This window comes from Anopheles merus, unplaced genomic scaffold (genome assembly GCF_017562075.2).
Source record: "Anopheles merus strain MAF unplaced genomic scaffold, AmerM5.1 LNR4000639, whole genome shotgun sequence".
Classification (NCBI taxonomy): domain Eukaryota; kingdom Metazoa; phylum Arthropoda; class Insecta; order Diptera; family Culicidae; genus Anopheles; species Anopheles merus.
This window is the reverse complement of record NW_024428219.1, coordinates 16,348-33,423: the sequence shown is the minus strand read 5'-3', so window position 1 is coordinate 33,423 and position 17,076 is coordinate 16,348. Positions and strand designations below refer to the sequence as shown.

Sequence of the window (17,076 nt, the reverse complement as noted above, 5' to 3'; positions counted from 1 at the left end):
AGCTGCTATGACGGCCGAATGCCACCGGTAGCAGCCATCCTTACGACAATTCCTGTTGTGTTAAGTCAACCGAGAAAAAAAAGTTGACAGTTGAACCCGTTGCACGGGATGGGGTGTGTGTTGCCAAGGTGGATTAAAAAATCAGGTGGTGGAAAAGGCCCTTTACCCGGGTGGGTGGGTCGCCATAGTTGGGGACTTTGGTGTCCCTTTTTAAACCCACTACACACCGTTGGTTTCAAAAAGTATAGCAAACAGAAAACATTTCTTGCTTATAAGCAAGTGCATTTTTGTATTTATTCATTCTATTGAACAAACATCAGAGATACTAAATCAGGAAATACTTACTGCAATTGTCCTCGTGTCTCCATGTGTCTCGTAGATAATAAAGGAATAAAGGTGAAAATAGCAAATAAATTAATGATTTCTTAGTCTTCGTCTATATCTTTCCTCACCTGATCTTGGATTGCATCCACCTTGCGCGGTTGCGACGATCCCACAAAAACTACAAAATACGGCTTCGGTTGGCAGTAAGATTCAGCGATTCTGAATAGTACTAAATCTCGCCGATAGATGACGTTCGACATTGGGACATTGGTTCGTGTTCGAGGAGGCGAATGAGCCGCGCGATTCGTGCGCGATCGGGTGCTTTCTCGCCATCGCAATTCACAAATTCGCACGCTTCATCTCGGCGGCATCTCGACATCGCGACCGAAAAACGGGTACCATTTTACGAGGTGTAATTAGAATCCGCGAAATAAACCGTTTCCATCAAAGGCACACATCCGCGTGTTTGGAAGACTCTCTCTGCAACAAAAAGTAAACGTTTTCGCTACGCGATTAAATGTTAATGTTCACAATCATTCAAATTCAAAAACCAATTTCATGTTTTTTTTAGTTCTCTATGTTCCAATCCGGGCGAGGTTTTCAATACTTTTGCATTCATACTTTAAAGACTTGCGTCCATCCAGGCTGGGTAATAAGTTCTTTTTTAAATTCTGCCGCCGGTTGATGCTTTGATGTTGATCCTGTTTCGGAGATAAAAGCGTCCACCACTTAGACGCATTCTCATGGAGACGCACGGTGGCGGGTGTGATACAGCTGCTGGCTGTTGGGCTGGCTTTTCATATCCACGGACTGAAAGTAAACAAAACATTATTTAAACGATGTAAACAATTGCCTACCGGTTGTTACAGGATGAAGGGAACGATGCTGAGCGCCACTGTCCCAGAAAACCATCACTTTTACCCGTACAAAAGAAAACCCCAATAGAAGAAGCACACACGACCCGACACAGGATCTGCACAGAACTCGCACAGGCCACGCCAGGCCAGGACACCGGTACGACGAAATGAACCAAAATCGGACCTGGAAATGTAACAACACTTGGATGCGTTTTCCAAAACCCACACACCACAGAGGTAACTAGATGGTTACCAGCCGAAAATGCGTAATCTGTCAAGTTGCTGTTTCGATCGTAGTACACATGTGAACATCACCCAACCAAAGGCTATATATGTAGACCACACTTATGCATCAGGTTATATCCTCACTACGATTAAACGCAAGGTTACGTGTTTTTTCTCGCTCTCACTTTTAACGGTTTTTTCGAGTGTTTTTGCGAAAAATTGATTCTGCTGTTGCTTCTAATTACATTTAGCAGGTGGCCAAAGAGAATCGAACATGTCGATTAGAGAAGGACGTGCGCCCAATTCTAGTTCGCCGGAGTCCTTGATGGTGGTGAATCTCTCCACCTATCGGATTGAAGGCGAATTCGATGCTGGTGGCTGCGGCACGGTGTTGGTGGGCAGCCATGCCCGCTCCAAGCAGCCGGTGGTGATGAAAATGGCCAGCAAAGAGGTGGACCGGCTCCTGCTCGCCACGGAGCGCCGGATCTATGCGCGGCTGCAGAAGGCCCGTGGATGGCCCAGACTCATCGACGCCGGTACGTATCGCAAACGCGACGTACTGGTTTTGGAGCGCCTGGGGCCATCACTGCAGGACCTTCTGAACTTGTGCGGAGGACGCTTCGGTCTGAAGACGGTTTCGCAGCTAGCGCTGCAACTGCTCGACAGGCTGGAAACATTCCACGAGCTGGGGTACGTTCACCGCGACCTGAAGCCGGACAATGTCCTGCTGGGTCGCGGAACGACCCGCAAGACGCTGCACTTGATCGACTTCGGTCTTGCCGAGCCGTATCGGCACCCACGCACGGGGGAACACATAGCGCAGGATGCGTTTTTCCCGTTCGCCGGAACGATCGAATTTGCACCAGTGTTCGCTCATCTGGAGTATACACCGAGCAGGCGAGATGACATTTTGTCACTCGCCTACATGCTGGTGTTTTTGCTCCGCGGTGGCCTACCGTGGTATGGTACCGAGGAGCGATTTGATCCGGACGAGGCACTGCTTCTGAAGTTGTGCATTACGCCCAGCGAGCTGTGCAGAGGACTGCCGGCTGAGTTTCAGCGGTTGACCGAGTACGCGTTGCGGATGGAATTCTGCGACGCGCCGGACTATACCGAGCTGAAGCGGATGTTCCGGAATCTGTTGCGCCAACATTCCATGCAGCACGATTTGCATTTCGATTGGAACCGGTTTGGCTGCTAAACCAGCACCTAATTTCTTCTCTCTCTCTCTCTCTCTCTCTTCGTTCCAGCTTTCCTAAAGTGACGTGTAAGTCACCCCAGTATAAGGCGCCGTGAAGGAACAGCCCGATGCTGGGACGGTGGCCAAATCCGATCCTCTGCCTCCTCGTGGCGCCACTGGATGTTGGCCTCTGGTGTTGTCAGACTCACCAGCGGCCTAACCAAAGAGGACGGTCAGTGGGACACCAAGCGTTTGCTCAACGAAGCTACACGTACATTTGATGCTATGGGGGTTGGAGGGTAATAAATATGTATTTATTGTATTTTAGTGTAAGATTACATGTAAAAATACACGTATAGCATTGGAATAAATTGAAATGTACAAATGCCTATATAAAACGAGTTAATTTTCGAGTTTGCAATGATTGCGATTTTCCACTCTTCCTCGCCGGATAGCATCAACTTCAAACGTACATTGTGGGGATGTTTTCCACTGCCGACGCCGATCCACGAACACAAATTTTGATAGGCCACCTTTACATGAGCATAGCTTTCGAACGCGAGCTTATATAAGGGCGTGCGTGCGGGGCATCGATGGAAAGCTCTCGCCAAGTACTATCCGACGGTGGGGTATTGCACCTCCTCCCGCCCTCCCTGTTCCATACTGCAGGAAGGAAAAACGTCAAATTACTTTCGAACGGAAACTAATACAAAGCTATATCAGGCAGCGACAGACGCGTCGGTACAAGTTGTGCAACTTTTGTCTCACAAGCGTGTCCTCCTAGGAACCACTCAGCTCGACTCTTCCAGTCAAAAAACGTGATTTTGTGTGAAATTTTCACCGTTTTACACACAGGTGTGGGAATGTTTTTTCACCCTTCCCGGATCCATTGTTATCCCTCGTTGGATAGAGCGCGGCTAGTAGACCAAATTTGGAACGACCATTTGCGTAGGTACGACCAACACTCGTTACTCAAAATCGGAGTCAAAGTCCTTCTGCAGAACGCGCCACGGGCTGTCATTTGAAAACGGCCTCCGGAAAATGAACCGAATTTTGGTATATGATTCGTGATGGAAAAAGCCATCGAACACTTCAATTTACATCGGGATTTGGATGCGTGTAGCGAAAGAGAACGTTTCTCCTTCGACGCTTAGTTTTCGAGATAATTCATTTGCTGCTACTCGCCATTTGTCTGAAGCATTCTTACCCCGGTTTAGTAGCGATGTCCAAATCTGCAACCGAATGTAGAGGAAAGAACTTCAGTCCGGAATCAATGGCCTACAAAAATGGACAACTAAAACGGGATATCAGGGAAATGTAAAATATTTCACACCAAACAACCCTCGCACCCTAATCGAGAAGTGCCCAGACGCGGATTCTTAAAGCTTGGGTTGTTCCAAAAATATTTTATCGAATAGAAATAGTGTCTTCGAAAGTCCCTGGCTCCTCTTTACCGTACTGGTCTGAGGCATTCTATCGGGGCCATTATAGTCCAGTCCTATTCCATCACTGTTCTGCAAAAGCGGGCAGCTTTCTTTCTCACATATCATCACACACAGATTGGATTACAGAAGCCTTCATTGAAAGTGCCAAACAGGCATTCAAGGAACTGACGGAAGAACGGTTGCCACAAACTGCAGAACAATCACGAAATGGAGAAAGGTTATGGGTCCCAAACAGCCCCAGAGTTGATTGGGAAATACAAAACAGAACCGATAGATGATGCTAAATTCAGATGGTTCGTGTTCGAGGAAGCGAATGACCTGCGATTCGTGCGCGATCGGGTTTCTCGCCATCGCAAATTGAAACTCCCTACCTTCGTTCGATCGAACACGGATCATACGCTAAGAGAATGATGCGAAGCGCATGTCTCCCATTAAACGTGTTGAGACTGTAACGCAGATGAAGCTGTGCCGCAAACCACGTAACAAAGCCTTGTCGATCGAGATTCTCCTGTGTCGTGTCCCGGGTTGTGCAAGCATTGAACAAGCGAGTGCGAGGCACGCACGCAATTTCTGGATGAAGGATCATCATTCCCGCTGAAGTTACCCTAGCAGCGAGTATCAGATTGAAGGGCCAGCCGGGCCCCCACTTGAGTTGCAGTGGACGGCCAACGTGAAACGCAAGGAGACGTTTCAGCTTCACGTTTGACCTGGAGCCTGGAGATTGCTGCACGCGGGGGAGAGCGGTCGTTCACGGCGACGGTTTCAACAGCTAAGTTTGCCACAACAAAATATTCATTATCCCACACTGACAAGTTCGAATGATTACTTACAGGATCGGCCAGCGGAACATCAGGAGGATGGTACACCGAGAACCAGGCTTGGAGAATCCCAATCGGCTTGGAGAATGTGCTCCTACTACTTCCACCGCTGGAGCCTCAATCTGGGTGACCGATTGCGGTGAGGACGATGTTGGGATGGGCTGTTTAGGCGAGTGACGATACCGGGTGGTGAGATAGTATGCACCACCAAACACACAAGCAGCGGGAAAGGCAGCGTCGACGTACCAGGACCAGGGCATCCTGCAGCAGCACAGCGGTGCCTATGAGCAGCTGCTATGACGGCCGAATGCCACCGGTAGCAGCCATCCTTACGACAATTCCTGTTGTGTTAAGTCAACCGAGAAAAAAAAGTTGACAGTTGAACCCGTTGCACGGGATGGGGTGTGTTGCCAAGGTGGATTAAAAAATCAGGTGGTGGAAAAGGCCCTTTACCCGGGTGGGTGGGTCGCCATAGTTGGGGGACTTTGGTGTCCTTTTTAAACCCACTACACACCGTTGGTTTCAAAAAGTATAGCAAACAGAAAACATTTCTTGCTTATAAGCAAGTGCATTTTTGTATTTATTCATTCTATTGAACAAACATCAGAGATACTAAATCAGGAAATACTTACTGCAATTGTCCTCGTGTCTCCATGTGTCTCGTAGATAATAAAGGAATAAAGGTGAAAATAGCAAATAAATTAATGATTTCTTAGTCTTCGTCTATATCTTTCCTCACCTGATCTTGGATTGCATCCACCTTGCGCGGTTGCGACGATCCCACAAAAACTACAAAATACGGCTTCGGTTGGCAGTAAGATTCAGCGATTCTGAATAGTACTAAATCTCGCCGATAGATGACGTTCGACATTGGGACATTGGTTCGTGTTCGAGGAGGCGAATGAGCCGCGCGATTCGTGCGCGATCGGGTGCTTTCTCGCCATCGCAATTCGCAAATTCGCACGCTTCATCTCGGCGGCATCTCGACATCGCGACCGAAAAACGGGTACCATTTTACGAGGTGTAATTAGAATCCGCGAAATAAACCGTTTCCATCAAAGGCACACATCCGCGTGTTTGGAAGACTCTCTCTGCAACAAAAAGTAAACGTTTTCGCTACGCGATTAAATGTTAATGTTCACAATCATTCAAATTCAAAAACCAATTTCATGTTTTTTTTAGTTCTCTATGTTCCAATCCGGGCGAGGTTTTCAATACTTTTGCATTCATACTTTAAAGACTTGCGTCCATCCAGGCTGGGTAATAAGTTCTTTTTTAAATTCTGCCGCCGGTTGATGCTTTGATGTTGATCCTGTTTCGGAGATAAAAGCGTCCACCACTTAGACGCATTCTCATGGAGACGCACGGTGGCGGGTGTGATACAGCTGCTGGCTGTTGGGCTGGCTTTTCATATCCACGGACTGAAAGTAAACAAAACATTATTTAAACGATGTAAACAATTGCCTACCGGTTGTTACAGGATGAAGGGAACGATGCTGAGCGCCACTGTCCCAGAAAACCATCACTTTTACCCGTACAAAAGAAAACCCCAATAGAAGAAGCACACACGACCCGACACAGGATCTGCACAGAACTCGCACAGGCCACGCCAGGCCAGGACACCGGTACGACGAAATGAACCAAAATCGGACCTGGAAATGTAACAACACTTGGATGCGTTTTCCAAAACCCACACACCACAGAGGTAACTAGATGGTTACCAGCCGAAAATGCGTAATCTGTCAAGTTGCTGTTTCGATCGTAGTACACATGTGAACATCACCCAACCAAAGGCTATATATGTAGACCACACTTATGCATCAGGTTATATCCTCACTACGATTAAACGCAAGGTTACGTGTTTTTTCTCGCTCTCACTTTTAACGGTTTTTTCGAGTGTTTTTGCGAAAAATTGATTCTGCTGTTGCTTCTAATTACATTTAGCAGGTGGCCAAAGAGAATCGAACATGTCGATTAGAGAAGGACGTGCGCCCAATTCTAGTTCGCCGGAGTCCTTGATGGTGGTGAATCTCTCCACCTATCGGATTGAAGGCGAATTCGATGCTGGTGGCTGCGGCACGGTGTTGGTGGGCAGCCATGCCCGCTCCAAGCAGCCGGTGGTGATGAAAATGGCCAGCAAAGAGGTGGACCGGCTCCTGCTCGCCACGGAGCGCCGGATCTATGCGCGGCTGCAGAAGGCCCGTGGATGGCCCAGACTCATCGACGCCGGTACGTATCGCAAACGCGACGTACTGGTTTTGGAGCGCCTGGGGCCATCACTGCAGGACCTTCTGAACTTGTGCGGAGGACGCTTCGGTCTGAAGACGGTTTCGCAGCTAGCGCTGCAACTGCTCGACAGGCTGGAAACATTCCACGAGCTGGGGTACGTTCACCGCGACCTGAAGCCGGACAATGTCCTGCTGGGTCGCGGAACGACCCGCAAGACGCTGCACTTGATCGACTTCGGTCTTGCCGAGCCGTATCGGCACCCACGCACGGGGGAACACATAGCGCAGGATGCGTTTTTCCCGTTCGCCGGAACGATCGAATTTGCACCAGTGTTCGCTCATCTGGAGTATACACCGAGCAGGCGAGATGACATTTTGTCACTCGCCTACATGCTGGTGTTTTTGCTCCGCGGTGGCCTACCGTGGTATGGTACCGAGGAGCGATTTGATCCGGACGAGGCACTGCTTCTGAAGTTGTGCATTACGCCCAGCGAGCTGTGCAGAGGACTGCCGGCTGAGTTTCAGCGGTTGACCGAGTACGCGTTGCGGATGGAATTCTGCGACGCGCCGGACTATACCGAGCTGAAGCGGATGTTCCGGAATCTGTTGCGCCAACATTCCATGCAGCACGATTTGCATTTCGATTGGAACCGGTTTGGCTGCTAAACCAGCACCTAATTTCTTTTCTCTCTCTCTCTCTCTCTCTCTCTTCGTTCCAGCTTTCCTAAAGTGACGTGTAAGTCACCCCAGTATAAGGCGCCGTGAAGGAACAGCCCGATGCTGGGACGGTGGCCAAATCCGATCCTCTGCCTCCTCGTGGCGCCACTGGATGTTGGCCTCTGGTGTTGTCAGACTCACCAGCGGCCTAACCAAAGAGGACGGTCAGTGGGACACCAAGCGTTTGCTCAACGAAGCTACACGTACATTTGATGCTATGGGGGTTGAAGGGAAATAAATATGTATTTATTGTATTTTAGTGTAAGATTGACATGTAAAAATACACGTATAGCATTGGAATAAATTGAAATGTACAAATGCCTATATAAAACGAGTTAATTTTCGAGTTTGCAATGATTGCGATTTTCCACTCTTCCTCGCCGGATAGCATCAACTTCAAACGTACATTGTGGGGATGTTTTCCACTGCCGACGCCGATCCACGAACACAAATTTTGATAGGCCACCTTTACATGAGCATAGCTTTCGAACGCGAGCTTATATAAGGGCGTGCGTGCGGGGCATCGATGGAAAGCTCTCGCCAAGTACTATCCGACGGTGGGGTATTGCACCTCCTCCCGCCCTCCCTGTTCCATACTGCAGGAAGGAAAAACGTCAAATTACTTTCGAACGGAAACTAATACAAAGCTATATCAGGCAGCGACAGACGCGTCGGTACAAGTTGTGCAACTTTTGTCTCACAAGCGTGTCCTCCTAGGAACCACTCAGCTCGACTCTTCCAGTCAAAAAACGTGATTTTGTGTGAAATTTTCACCGTTTTACACACAGGTGTGGGAATGTTTTTTCACCCTTCCCGGATCCATTGTTATCCCTCGTTGGATAGAGCGCGGCTAGTAGACCAAATTTGGAACGACCATTTGCGTAGGTACGACCAACACTCGTTACTCAAAATCGGAGTCAAAGTCCTTCTGCAGAACGCGCCACGGGCTGTCATTTGAAAACGGCCTCCGGAAAATGAACCGAATTTTGGTATATGATTCGTGATGGAAAAAGCCATCGAACACTTCAATTTACATCGGGATTTGGATGCGTGTAGCGAAAGAGAACGTTTCTCCTTCGACGCTTAGTTTTCGAGATAATTCATTTGCTGCTACTCGCCATTTGTCTGAAGCATTCTTACCCCGGTTTAGTAGCGATGTCCAATCTGCAACCGAATGTAGAGGAAAGAACTTCAGTCCGGAATCAATGGCCTACAAAAATGGACAACTAAAACGGGATATCAGGGAAATGTAAAATATTTCACACCAAACAACCCTCGCACCCTAATCGAGAAGTGCCCAGACGCGGATTCTTAAAGCTTGGGTTGTTCCAAAAATAGTTTATCGAATAGAAATAGTGTCTTCGAAAGTCCCTGGCTCCTCTTTACCGTACTGGTCTGAGGCATTCTATCGGGGCCATTATAGTCCAGTCCTATTCCATCACTGTTCTGCAAAAGCGGGCAGCTTTCTTTCTCACATATCATCACACACAGATTGGATTACAGAAGCCTTCATTGAAAGTGCCAAACAGGCATTCAAGGAACTGACGGAAGAACGGTTGCCACAAACTGCAGAACAATCACGAAATGGAGAAAGGTTATGGGTCCCAAACAGCCCCAGAGTTGATTGGGAAATACAAAACAGAACCGATAGATGATGCTAAATTCAGATGGTTCGTGTTCGAGGAAGCGAATGACCTGCGATTCGTGCGCGATCGGGTTTCTCGCCATCGCAAATTGAAACTCCCTACCTTCGTTCGATCGAACACGGATCATACGCTAAGAGAATGATGCGAAGCGCATGTCTCCCATTAAACGTGTTGAGACTGTAACGCAGATGAAGCTGTGCCGCAAACCACGTAACAAAGCCTTGTCGATCGAGATTCTCCTGTGTCGTGTCCCGGGTTGTGCAAGCATTGAACAAGCGAGTGCGAGGCACGCACGCAATTTCTGGATGAAGGATCATCATTCCCGCTGAAGTTACCCTAGCAGCGAGTATCAGATTGAAGGGCCAGCCGGGCCCCCACTTGAGTTGCAGTGGACGGCCAACGTGAAACGCAAGGAGACGTTTCAGCTTCACGTTTGACCTGGAGCCTGGAGATTGCTGCACGCGGGGGAGAGCGGTCGTTCACGGCGACGGTTTCAACAGCTAAGTTTGCCACAACAAAATATTCATTATCCCACACTGACAAGTTCGAATGATTACTTACAGGATCGGCCAGCGGAACATCAGGAGGATGGTACACCGAGAACCAGGCTTGGAGAATCCCAATCGGCTTGGAGAATGTGCTCCTACTACTTCCACCGCTGGAGCCTCAATCTGGGTGACCGATTGCGGTGAGGACGATGTTGGGATGGGCTGTTTAGGCGAGTGACGATACCGGGTGGTGAGATAGTATGCACCACCAAACACACAAGCAGCGGGAAAGGCAGCGTCGACGTACCAGGACCAGGGCATCCTGCAGCAGCACAGCGGTGCCTATGAGCAGCTGCTATGACGGCCGAATGCCACCGGTAGCAGCCATCCTTACGACAATTCCTGTTGTGTTAAGTCAACCGAGAAAAAAAGTTGACAGTTGAACCCGTTGCACGGGATGGGGTGTGTTGCCAAGGTGGATTAAAAAAATCAGGTGGTGGAAAAGGCCCTTTACCCGGGTGGGTGGGTCGCCATAGTTGGGGGACTTTGGTGTCCTTTTTAAACCCACTACACACCGTTGGTTTCAAAAAGTATAGCAAACAGAAAACATTTCTTGCTTATAAGCAAGTGCATTTTTGTATTTATTCATTCTATTGAACAAACATCAGAGATACTAAATCAGGAAATACTTACTGCAATTGTCCTCGTGTCTCCATGTGTCTCGTAGATAATAAAGGAATAAAGGTGAAAATAGCAAATAAATTAATGATTTCTTAGTCTTCGTCTATATCTTTCCTCACCTGATCTTGGATTGCATCCACCTTGCGCGGTTGCGACGATCCCACAAAAACTACAAAATACGGCTTCGGTTGGCAGTAAGATTCAGCGATTCTGAATAGTACTAAATCTCGCCGATAGATGACGTTCGACATTGGGACATTGGTTCGTGTTCGAGGAGGCGAATGAGCCGCGCGATTCGTGCGCGATCGGGTGCTTTCTCGCCATCGCAATTCGCAAATTCGCACGCTTCATCTCGGCGGCATCTCGACATCGCGACCGAAAAACGGGTACCATTTTACGAGGTGTAATTAGAATCCGCGAAATAAACCGTTTCCATCAAAGGCACACATCCGCGTGTTTGGAAGACTCTCTCTGCAACAAAAAGTAAACGTTTTCGCTACGCGATTAAATGTTAATGTTCACAATCATTCAAATTCAAAAACCAATTTCATGTTTTTTTTAGTTCTCTATGTTCCAATCCGGGCGAGGTTTTCAATACTTTTGCATTCATACTTTAAAGACTTGCGTCCATCCAGGCTGGGTAATAAGTTCTTTTTTAAATTCTGCCGCCGGTTGATGCTTTGATGTTGATCCTGTTTCGGAGATAAAAGCGTCCACCACTTAGACGCATTCTCATGGAGACGCACGGTGGCGGGTGTGATACAGCTGCTGGCTGTTGGGCTGGCTTTTCATATCCACGGACTGAAAGTAAACAAAACATTATTTAAACGATGTAAACAATTGCCTACCGGTTGTTACAGGATGAAGGGAACGATGCTGAGCGCCACTGTCCCAGAAAACCATCACTTTTACCCGTACAAAAGAAAACCCCAATAGAAGAAGCACACACGACCCGACACAGGATCTGCACAGAACTCGCACAGGCCACGCCAGGCCAGGACACCGGTATGACGAAATGAACCAAAATCGGACCTGGAAATGTAACAACACTTGGATGCGTTTTCCAAAACCCACACACCACAGAGGTAACTAGATGGTTACCAGCCGAAAATGCGTAATCTGTCAAGTTGCTGTTTCGATCGTAGTACACATGTGAACATCACCCAACCAAAGGCTATATATGTAGACCACACTTATGCATCAGGTTATATCCTCACTACGATTAAACGCAAGGTTACGTGTTTTTTCTCGCTCTCACTTTTAACGGTTTTTTCGAGTGTTTTTGCGAAAAATTGATTCTGCTGTTGCTTCTAATTACATTTAGCAGGTGGCCAAAGAGAATCGAACATGTCGATTAGAGAAGGACGTGCGCCCAATTCTAGTTCGCCGGAGTCCTTGATGGTGGTGAATCTCTCCACCTATCGGATTGAAGGCGAATTCGATGCTGGTGGCTGCGGCACGGTGTTGGTGGGCAGCCATGCCCGCTCCAAGCAGCCGGTGGTGATGAAAATGGCCAGCAAAGAGGTGGACCGGCTCCTGCTCGCCACGGAGCGCCGGATCTATGCGCGGCTGCAGAAGGCCCGTGGATGGCCCAGACTCATCGACGCCGGTACGTATCGCAAACGCGACGTACTGGTTTTGGAGCGCCTGGGGCCATCACTGCAGGACCTTCTGAACTTGTGCGGAGGACGCTTCGGTCTGAAGACGGTTTCGCAGCTAGCGCTGCAACTGCTCGACAGGCTGGAAACATTCCACGAGCTGGGGTACGTTCACCGCGACCTGAAGCCGGACAATGTCCTGCTGGGTCGCGGAACGACCCGCAAGACGCTGCACTTGATCGACTTCGGTCTTGCCGAGCCGTATCGGCACCCACGCACGGGGGAACACATAGCGCAGGATGCGTTTTTCCCGTTCGCCGGAACGATCGAATTTGCACCAGTGTTCGCTCATCTGGAGTATACACCGAGCAGGCGAGATGACATTTTGTCACTCGCCTACATGCTGGTGTTTTTGCTCCGCGGTGGCCTACCGTGGTATGGTACCGAGGAGCGATTTGATCCGGACGAGGCACTGCTTCTGAAGTTGTGCATTACGCCCAGCGAGCTGTGCAGAGGACTGCCGGCTGAGTTTCAGCGGTTGACCGAGTACGCGTTGCGGATGGAATTCTGCGACGCGCCGGACTATACCGAGCTGAAGCGGATGTTCCGGAATCTGTTGCGCCAACATTCCATGCAGCACGATTTGCATTTCGATTGGAACCGGTTTGGCTGCTAAACCAGCACCTAATTTCTTTTCTCTCTCTCTCTCTCTCTCTCTCTTCGTTCCAGCTTTCCTAAAGTGACGTGTAAGTCACCCCAGTATAAGGCGCCGTGAAGGAACAGCCCGATGCTGGGACGGTGGCCAAATCCGATCCTCTGCCTCCTCGTGGCGCCACTGGATGTTGGCCTCTGGTGTTGTCAGACTCACCAGCGGCCTAACCAAAGAGGACGGTCAGTGGGACACCAAGCGTTTGCTCAACGAAGCTACACGTACATTTGATGCTATGGGGGTTGAAGGGAAATAAATATGTATTTATTGTATTTTAGTGTAAGATTCCATGTAAAAATACACGTATAGCATTGGAATAAATTGAAATGTACAAATGCCTATATAAAACGAGTTAATTTTCGAGTTTGCAATGATTGCGATTTTCCACTCTTCCTCGCCGGATAGCATCAACTTCAAACGTACATTGTGGGGATGTTTTCCACTGCCGACGCCGATCCACGAACACAAATTTTGATAGGCCACCTTTACATGAGCATAGCTTTCGAACGCGAGCTTATATAAGGGCGTGCGTGCGGGGCATCGATGGAAAGCTCTCGCCAAGTACTATCCGACGGTGGGGTATTGCACCTCCTCCCGCCCTCCCTGTTCCATACTGCAGGAAGGAAAAACGTCAAATTACTTTCGAACGGAAACTAATACAAAGCTATATCAGGCAGCGACAGACGCGTCGGTACAAGTTGTGCAACTTTTGTCTCACAAGCGTGTCCTCCTAGGAACCACTCAGCTCGACTCTTCCAGTCAAAAAACGTGATTTTGTGTGAAATTTTCACCGTTTTACACACAGGTGTGGGAATGTTTTTTCACCCTTCCCGGATCCATTGTTATCCCTCGTTGGATAGAGCGCGGCTAGTAGACCAAATTTGGAACGACCATTTGCGTAGGTACGACCAACACTCGTTACTCAAAATCGGAGTCAAAGTCCTTCTGCAGAACGCGCCACGGGCTGTCATTTGAAAACGGGCTCCGGAAAATGAACCGAATTTTGGTATATGATTCGTGATGGAAAAAGCCATCGAACACTTCAATTTACATCGGGATTTGGATGCGTGTAGCGAAAGAGAACGTTTCTCCTTCGACGCTTAGTTTTCGAGATAATTCATTTGCTGCTACTCGCCATTTGTCTGAAGCATTCTTACCCCGGTTTAGTAGCGATGTCCATATCTGCAACCGAATGTAGAGGAAAGAACTTCAGTCCGGAATTAATGGCCTACAAAAATGGACAACTAAAACGGGATATCAGGGAAATGTAAAATATTTCACACCAAACAACCCTCGCACCCTAATCGAGAAGTGCCCAGACGCGGATTCTTAAAGCTTGGGTTGTTCCAAAAATAGTTTATCGAATAGAAATAGTGTCTTCGAAAGTCCCTGGCTCCTCTTTACCGTACTGGTCTGAGGCATTCTATCGGGGCCATTATAGTCCAGTCCTATTCCATCACTGTTCTGCAAAAGCGGGCAGCTTTCTTTCTCACATATCATCACACACAGATTGGATTACAGAAGCCTTCATTGAAAGTGCCAAACAGGCATTCAAGGAACTGACGGAAGAACGGTTGCCACAAACTGCAGAACAATCACGAAATGGAGAAAGGTTATGGGTCCCAAACAGCCCCAGAGTTGATTGGGAAATACAAAACAGAACCGATAGATGATGCTAAATTCAGATGGTTCGTGTTCGAGGAAGCGAATGACCTGCGATTCGTGCGCGATCGGGTTTCTCGCCATCGCAAATTGAAACTCCCTACCTTCGTTCGATCGAACACGGATCATACGCTAAGAGAATGATGCGAAGCGCATGTCTCCCATTAAACGTGTTGAGACTGTAACGCAGATGAAGCTGTGCCGCAAACCACGTAACAAAGCCTTGTCGATCGAGATTCTCCTGTGTCGTGTCCCGGGTTGTGCAAGCATTGAACAAGCGAGTGCGAGGCACGCACGCAATTTCTGGATGAAGGATCATCATTCCCGCTGAAGTTACCCTAGCAGCGAGTATCAGATTGAAGGGCCAGCCGGGCCCCCACTTGAGTTGCAGTGGACGGCCAACGTGAAACGCAAGGAGACGTTTCAGCTTCACGTTTGACCTGGAGCCTGGAGATTGCTGCACGCGGGGGAGAGCGGTCGTTCACGGCGACGGTTTCAACAGCTAAGTTTGCCACAACAAAATATTCATTATCCCACACTGACAAGTTCGAATGATTACTTACAGGATCGGCCAGCGGAACATCAGGAGGATGGTACACCGAGAACCAGGCTTGGAGAATCCCAATCGGCTTGGAGAATGTGCTCCTACTACTTCCACCGCTGGAGCCTCAATCTGGGTGAGGACGATGTTGGGATGGGCTGTTTAGGCGAGTGACGATACCGGGTGGTGAGATAGTATGCACCACCAAACACACAAGCAGCGGGAAAGGCAGCGTCGACGTACCAGGACCAGGGCATCCTGCAGCAGCACAGCGGTGCCTATGAGCAGCTGCTATGACGGCCGAATGCCACCGGTAGCAGCCATCCTTACGACAATTCCTGTTGTGTTAAGTCAACCGAGAAAAAAAGTTGACAGTTGAACCCGTTGCACGGGATGGGGTGTGTTGCCAAGGTGGATTAAAAAAATCAGGTGGTGGAAAAGGCCCTTTACCCGGGTGGGTGGGTCGCCATAGTTGGGGGACTTTGGTGTCCTTTTTAAACCCACTACACACCGTTGGTTTCAAAAAGTATAGCAAACAGAAAACATTTCTTGCTTATAAGCAAGTGCATTTTTGTATTTATTCATTCTATTGAACAAACATCAGAGATACTAAATCAGGAAATACTTACTGCAATTGTCCTCGTGTCTCCATGTGTCTCGTAGATAATAAAGGAATAAAGGTGAAAATAGCAAATAAATTAATGATTTCTTAGTCTTCGTCTATATCTTTCCTCACCTGATCTTGGATTGCATCCACCTTGCGCGGTTGCGACGATCCCACAAAAACTACAAAATACGGCTTCGGTTGGCAGTAAGATTCAGCGATTCTGAATAGTACTAAATCTCGCCGATAGATGACGTTCGACATTGGGACATTGGTTCGTGTTCGAGGAGGCGAATGAGCCGCGCGATTCGTGCGCGATCGGGTGCTTTCTCGCCATCGCAATTCGCAAATTCGCACGCTTCATCTCGGCGGCATCTCGACATCGCGACCGAAAAACGGGTACCATTTTACGAGGTGTAATTAGAATCCGCGAAATAAACCGTTTCCATCAAAGGCACACATCCGCGTGTTTGGAAGACTCTCTCTGCAACAAAAAGTAAACGTTTTCGCTACGCGATTAAATGTTAATGTTCACAATCATTCAAATTCAAAAACCAATTTCATGTTTTTTTTAGTTCTCTATGTTCCAATCCGGGCGAGGTTTTCAATACTTTTGCATTCATACTTTAAAGACTTGCGTCCATCCAGGCTGGGTAATAAGTTCTTTTTTAAATTCTGCCGCCGGTTGATGCTTTGATGTTGATCCTGTTTCGGAGATAAAAGCGTCCACCACTTAGACGCATTCTCATGGAGACGCACGGTGGCGGGTGTGATACAGCTGCTGGCTGTTGGGCTGGCTTTTCATATCCACGGACTGAAAGTAAACAAAACATTATTTAAACGATGTAAACAATTGCCTACCGGTTGTTACAGGATGAAGGGAACGATGCTGAGCGCCACTGTCCCAGAAAACCATCACTTTTACCCGTACAAAAGAAAACCCCAATAGAAGAAGCACACACGACCCGACACAGGATCTGCACAGAACTCGCACAGGCCACGCCAGGCCAGGACACCGGTACGACGAAATGAACCAAAATCGGACCTGGAAATGTAACAACACTTGGATGCGTTTTCCAAAACCCACACACCACAGAGGTAACTAGATGGTTACCAGCCGAAAATGCGTAATCTGTCAAGTTGCTGTTTCGATCGTAGTACACATGTGAACATCACCCAACCAAAGGCTATATATGTAGACCACACTTATGCATCAGGTTATATCCTCACTACGATTAAACGCAAGGTTACGTGTTTTTTCTCGCTCTCACTTTTAACGGTTTTTTCGAGTGTTTTTGCGAAAAATTGATTCTGCTGTTGCTTCTAATTACATTTAGCAGGTGGCCAAAGAGA

General features: G+C 48.2%; 3 protein-coding genes and 1 long non-coding RNA gene across 13 annotated transcripts; 1 reads left to right on the top strand and 3 right to left on the bottom strand.

Annotated features, from left to right (window-relative positions):
• Positions 1 to 414: 414 nt before the first annotated feature.
• LOC121602814 lies at positions 415 to 5,203 on the bottom strand. Of its 6 annotated transcripts, none has more exons than XR_006006508.1 (3): positions 4,862 to 5,203; positions 946 to 1,134; positions 415 to 829 (listed from the first exon to the last, which is right to left on the bottom strand). XR_006006508.1 is itself a non-coding variant. In XM_041931577.1 (2 exons), exons 1-2 carry the CDS (start codon positions 5,107 to 5,109, stop codon positions 2,803 to 2,805), a joined length of 315 nt encoding a protein of 104 aa, XP_041787511.1. In that variant the 5' UTR covers positions 5,110 to 5,203; the 3' UTR covers positions 2,642 to 2,802. The 6 variants fall into 6 exon arrangements, 2 of the variants coding, with proteins under 2 accessions (XP_041787511.1, XP_041787512.1); XR_006006506.1 differs by lacking the exons at positions 415 to 829; positions 946 to 1,134 and adding an exon at positions 4,111 to 4,800 and having other exon boundaries at positions 4,862 to 5,010; positions 5,096 to 5,203; XR_006006507.1 differs by lacking the exon at positions 415 to 829 and having other exon boundaries at positions 842 to 1,134.
• Positions 5,204 to 5,550: 347 nt separating this feature from the next.
• LOC121602809 lies at positions 5,551 to 10,372 on the bottom strand. 5 transcript variants are annotated; one of them, XR_006006500.1, is made up of 3 exons: positions 10,002 to 10,367; positions 6,082 to 6,270; positions 5,551 to 5,965 (listed from the first exon to the last, which is right to left on the bottom strand). XR_006006500.1 is itself a non-coding variant. In XM_041931575.1 (2 exons), exons 1-2 carry the CDS (start codon positions 10,247 to 10,249, stop codon positions 7,943 to 7,945), a joined length of 315 nt encoding a protein of 104 aa, XP_041787509.1. In that variant the 5' UTR covers positions 10,250 to 10,367; the 3' UTR covers positions 7,782 to 7,942. The 5 variants fall into 5 exon arrangements, 1 of the variants encoding a protein (XP_041787509.1); XR_006006498.1 differs by lacking the exons at positions 5,551 to 5,965; positions 6,082 to 6,270 and adding an exon at positions 9,251 to 9,940 and having other exon boundaries at positions 10,002 to 10,150; positions 10,236 to 10,357; XR_006006499.1 differs by lacking the exon at positions 5,551 to 5,965 and having other exon boundaries at positions 5,978 to 6,270; positions 10,002 to 10,372.
• Positions 10,373 to 12,007: 1,635 nt separating this feature from the next.
• LOC121602818 (casein kinase I-like) lies at positions 12,008 to 12,883 on the top strand. Its single transcript, XM_041931583.1, has one exon. It carries the CDS (start codon positions 12,008 to 12,010, stop codon positions 12,881 to 12,883), a length of 876 nt encoding a protein of 291 aa, XP_041787517.1.
• A 276-nt stretch (positions 12,884 to 13,159) lies between these two features.
• LOC121602811 lies at positions 13,160 to 15,245 on the bottom strand. Its single transcript, XR_006006502.1, has 3 exons — positions 15,142 to 15,245; positions 14,683 to 15,080; positions 13,160 to 14,098 (listed from the first exon to the last, which is right to left on the bottom strand). It is a non-coding gene; the product is annotated as an uncharacterized LOC121602811 (long non-coding RNA).
• Positions 15,246 to 17,076: the final 1,831 nt, after the last annotated feature.

Excerpts from the sequence above, each read along its gene's own strand:
- LOC121602814 (XM_041931577.1), bottom strand. The coding sequence starts at position 5,109 with ATGCCCTGGTCCTGGTACGTCGACGCTGCCTTTCCCGCTGCTTGTGTG. Across the intron at positions 2,870-4,861 it reads ATGTTCCGCTGGCCGATCCT|CATCAAATGTACGTGTAGCT; the intron begins GTAAGTAATCAT and ends CAACCCCCATAG.
- LOC121602809 (XM_041931575.1), bottom strand. The coding sequence starts at position 10,249 with ATGCCCTGGTCCTGGTACGTCGACGCTGCCTTTCCCGCTGCTTGTGTG. Across the intron at positions 8,010-10,001 it reads ATGTTCCGCTGGCCGATCCT|CATCAAATGTACGTGTAGCT; the intron begins GTAAGTAATCAT and ends CAACCCCCATAG.
- LOC121602818 (XM_041931583.1), top strand. The coding sequence starts at position 12,008 with ATGGTGGTGAATCTCTCCACCTATCGGATTGAAGGCGAATTCGATGCT.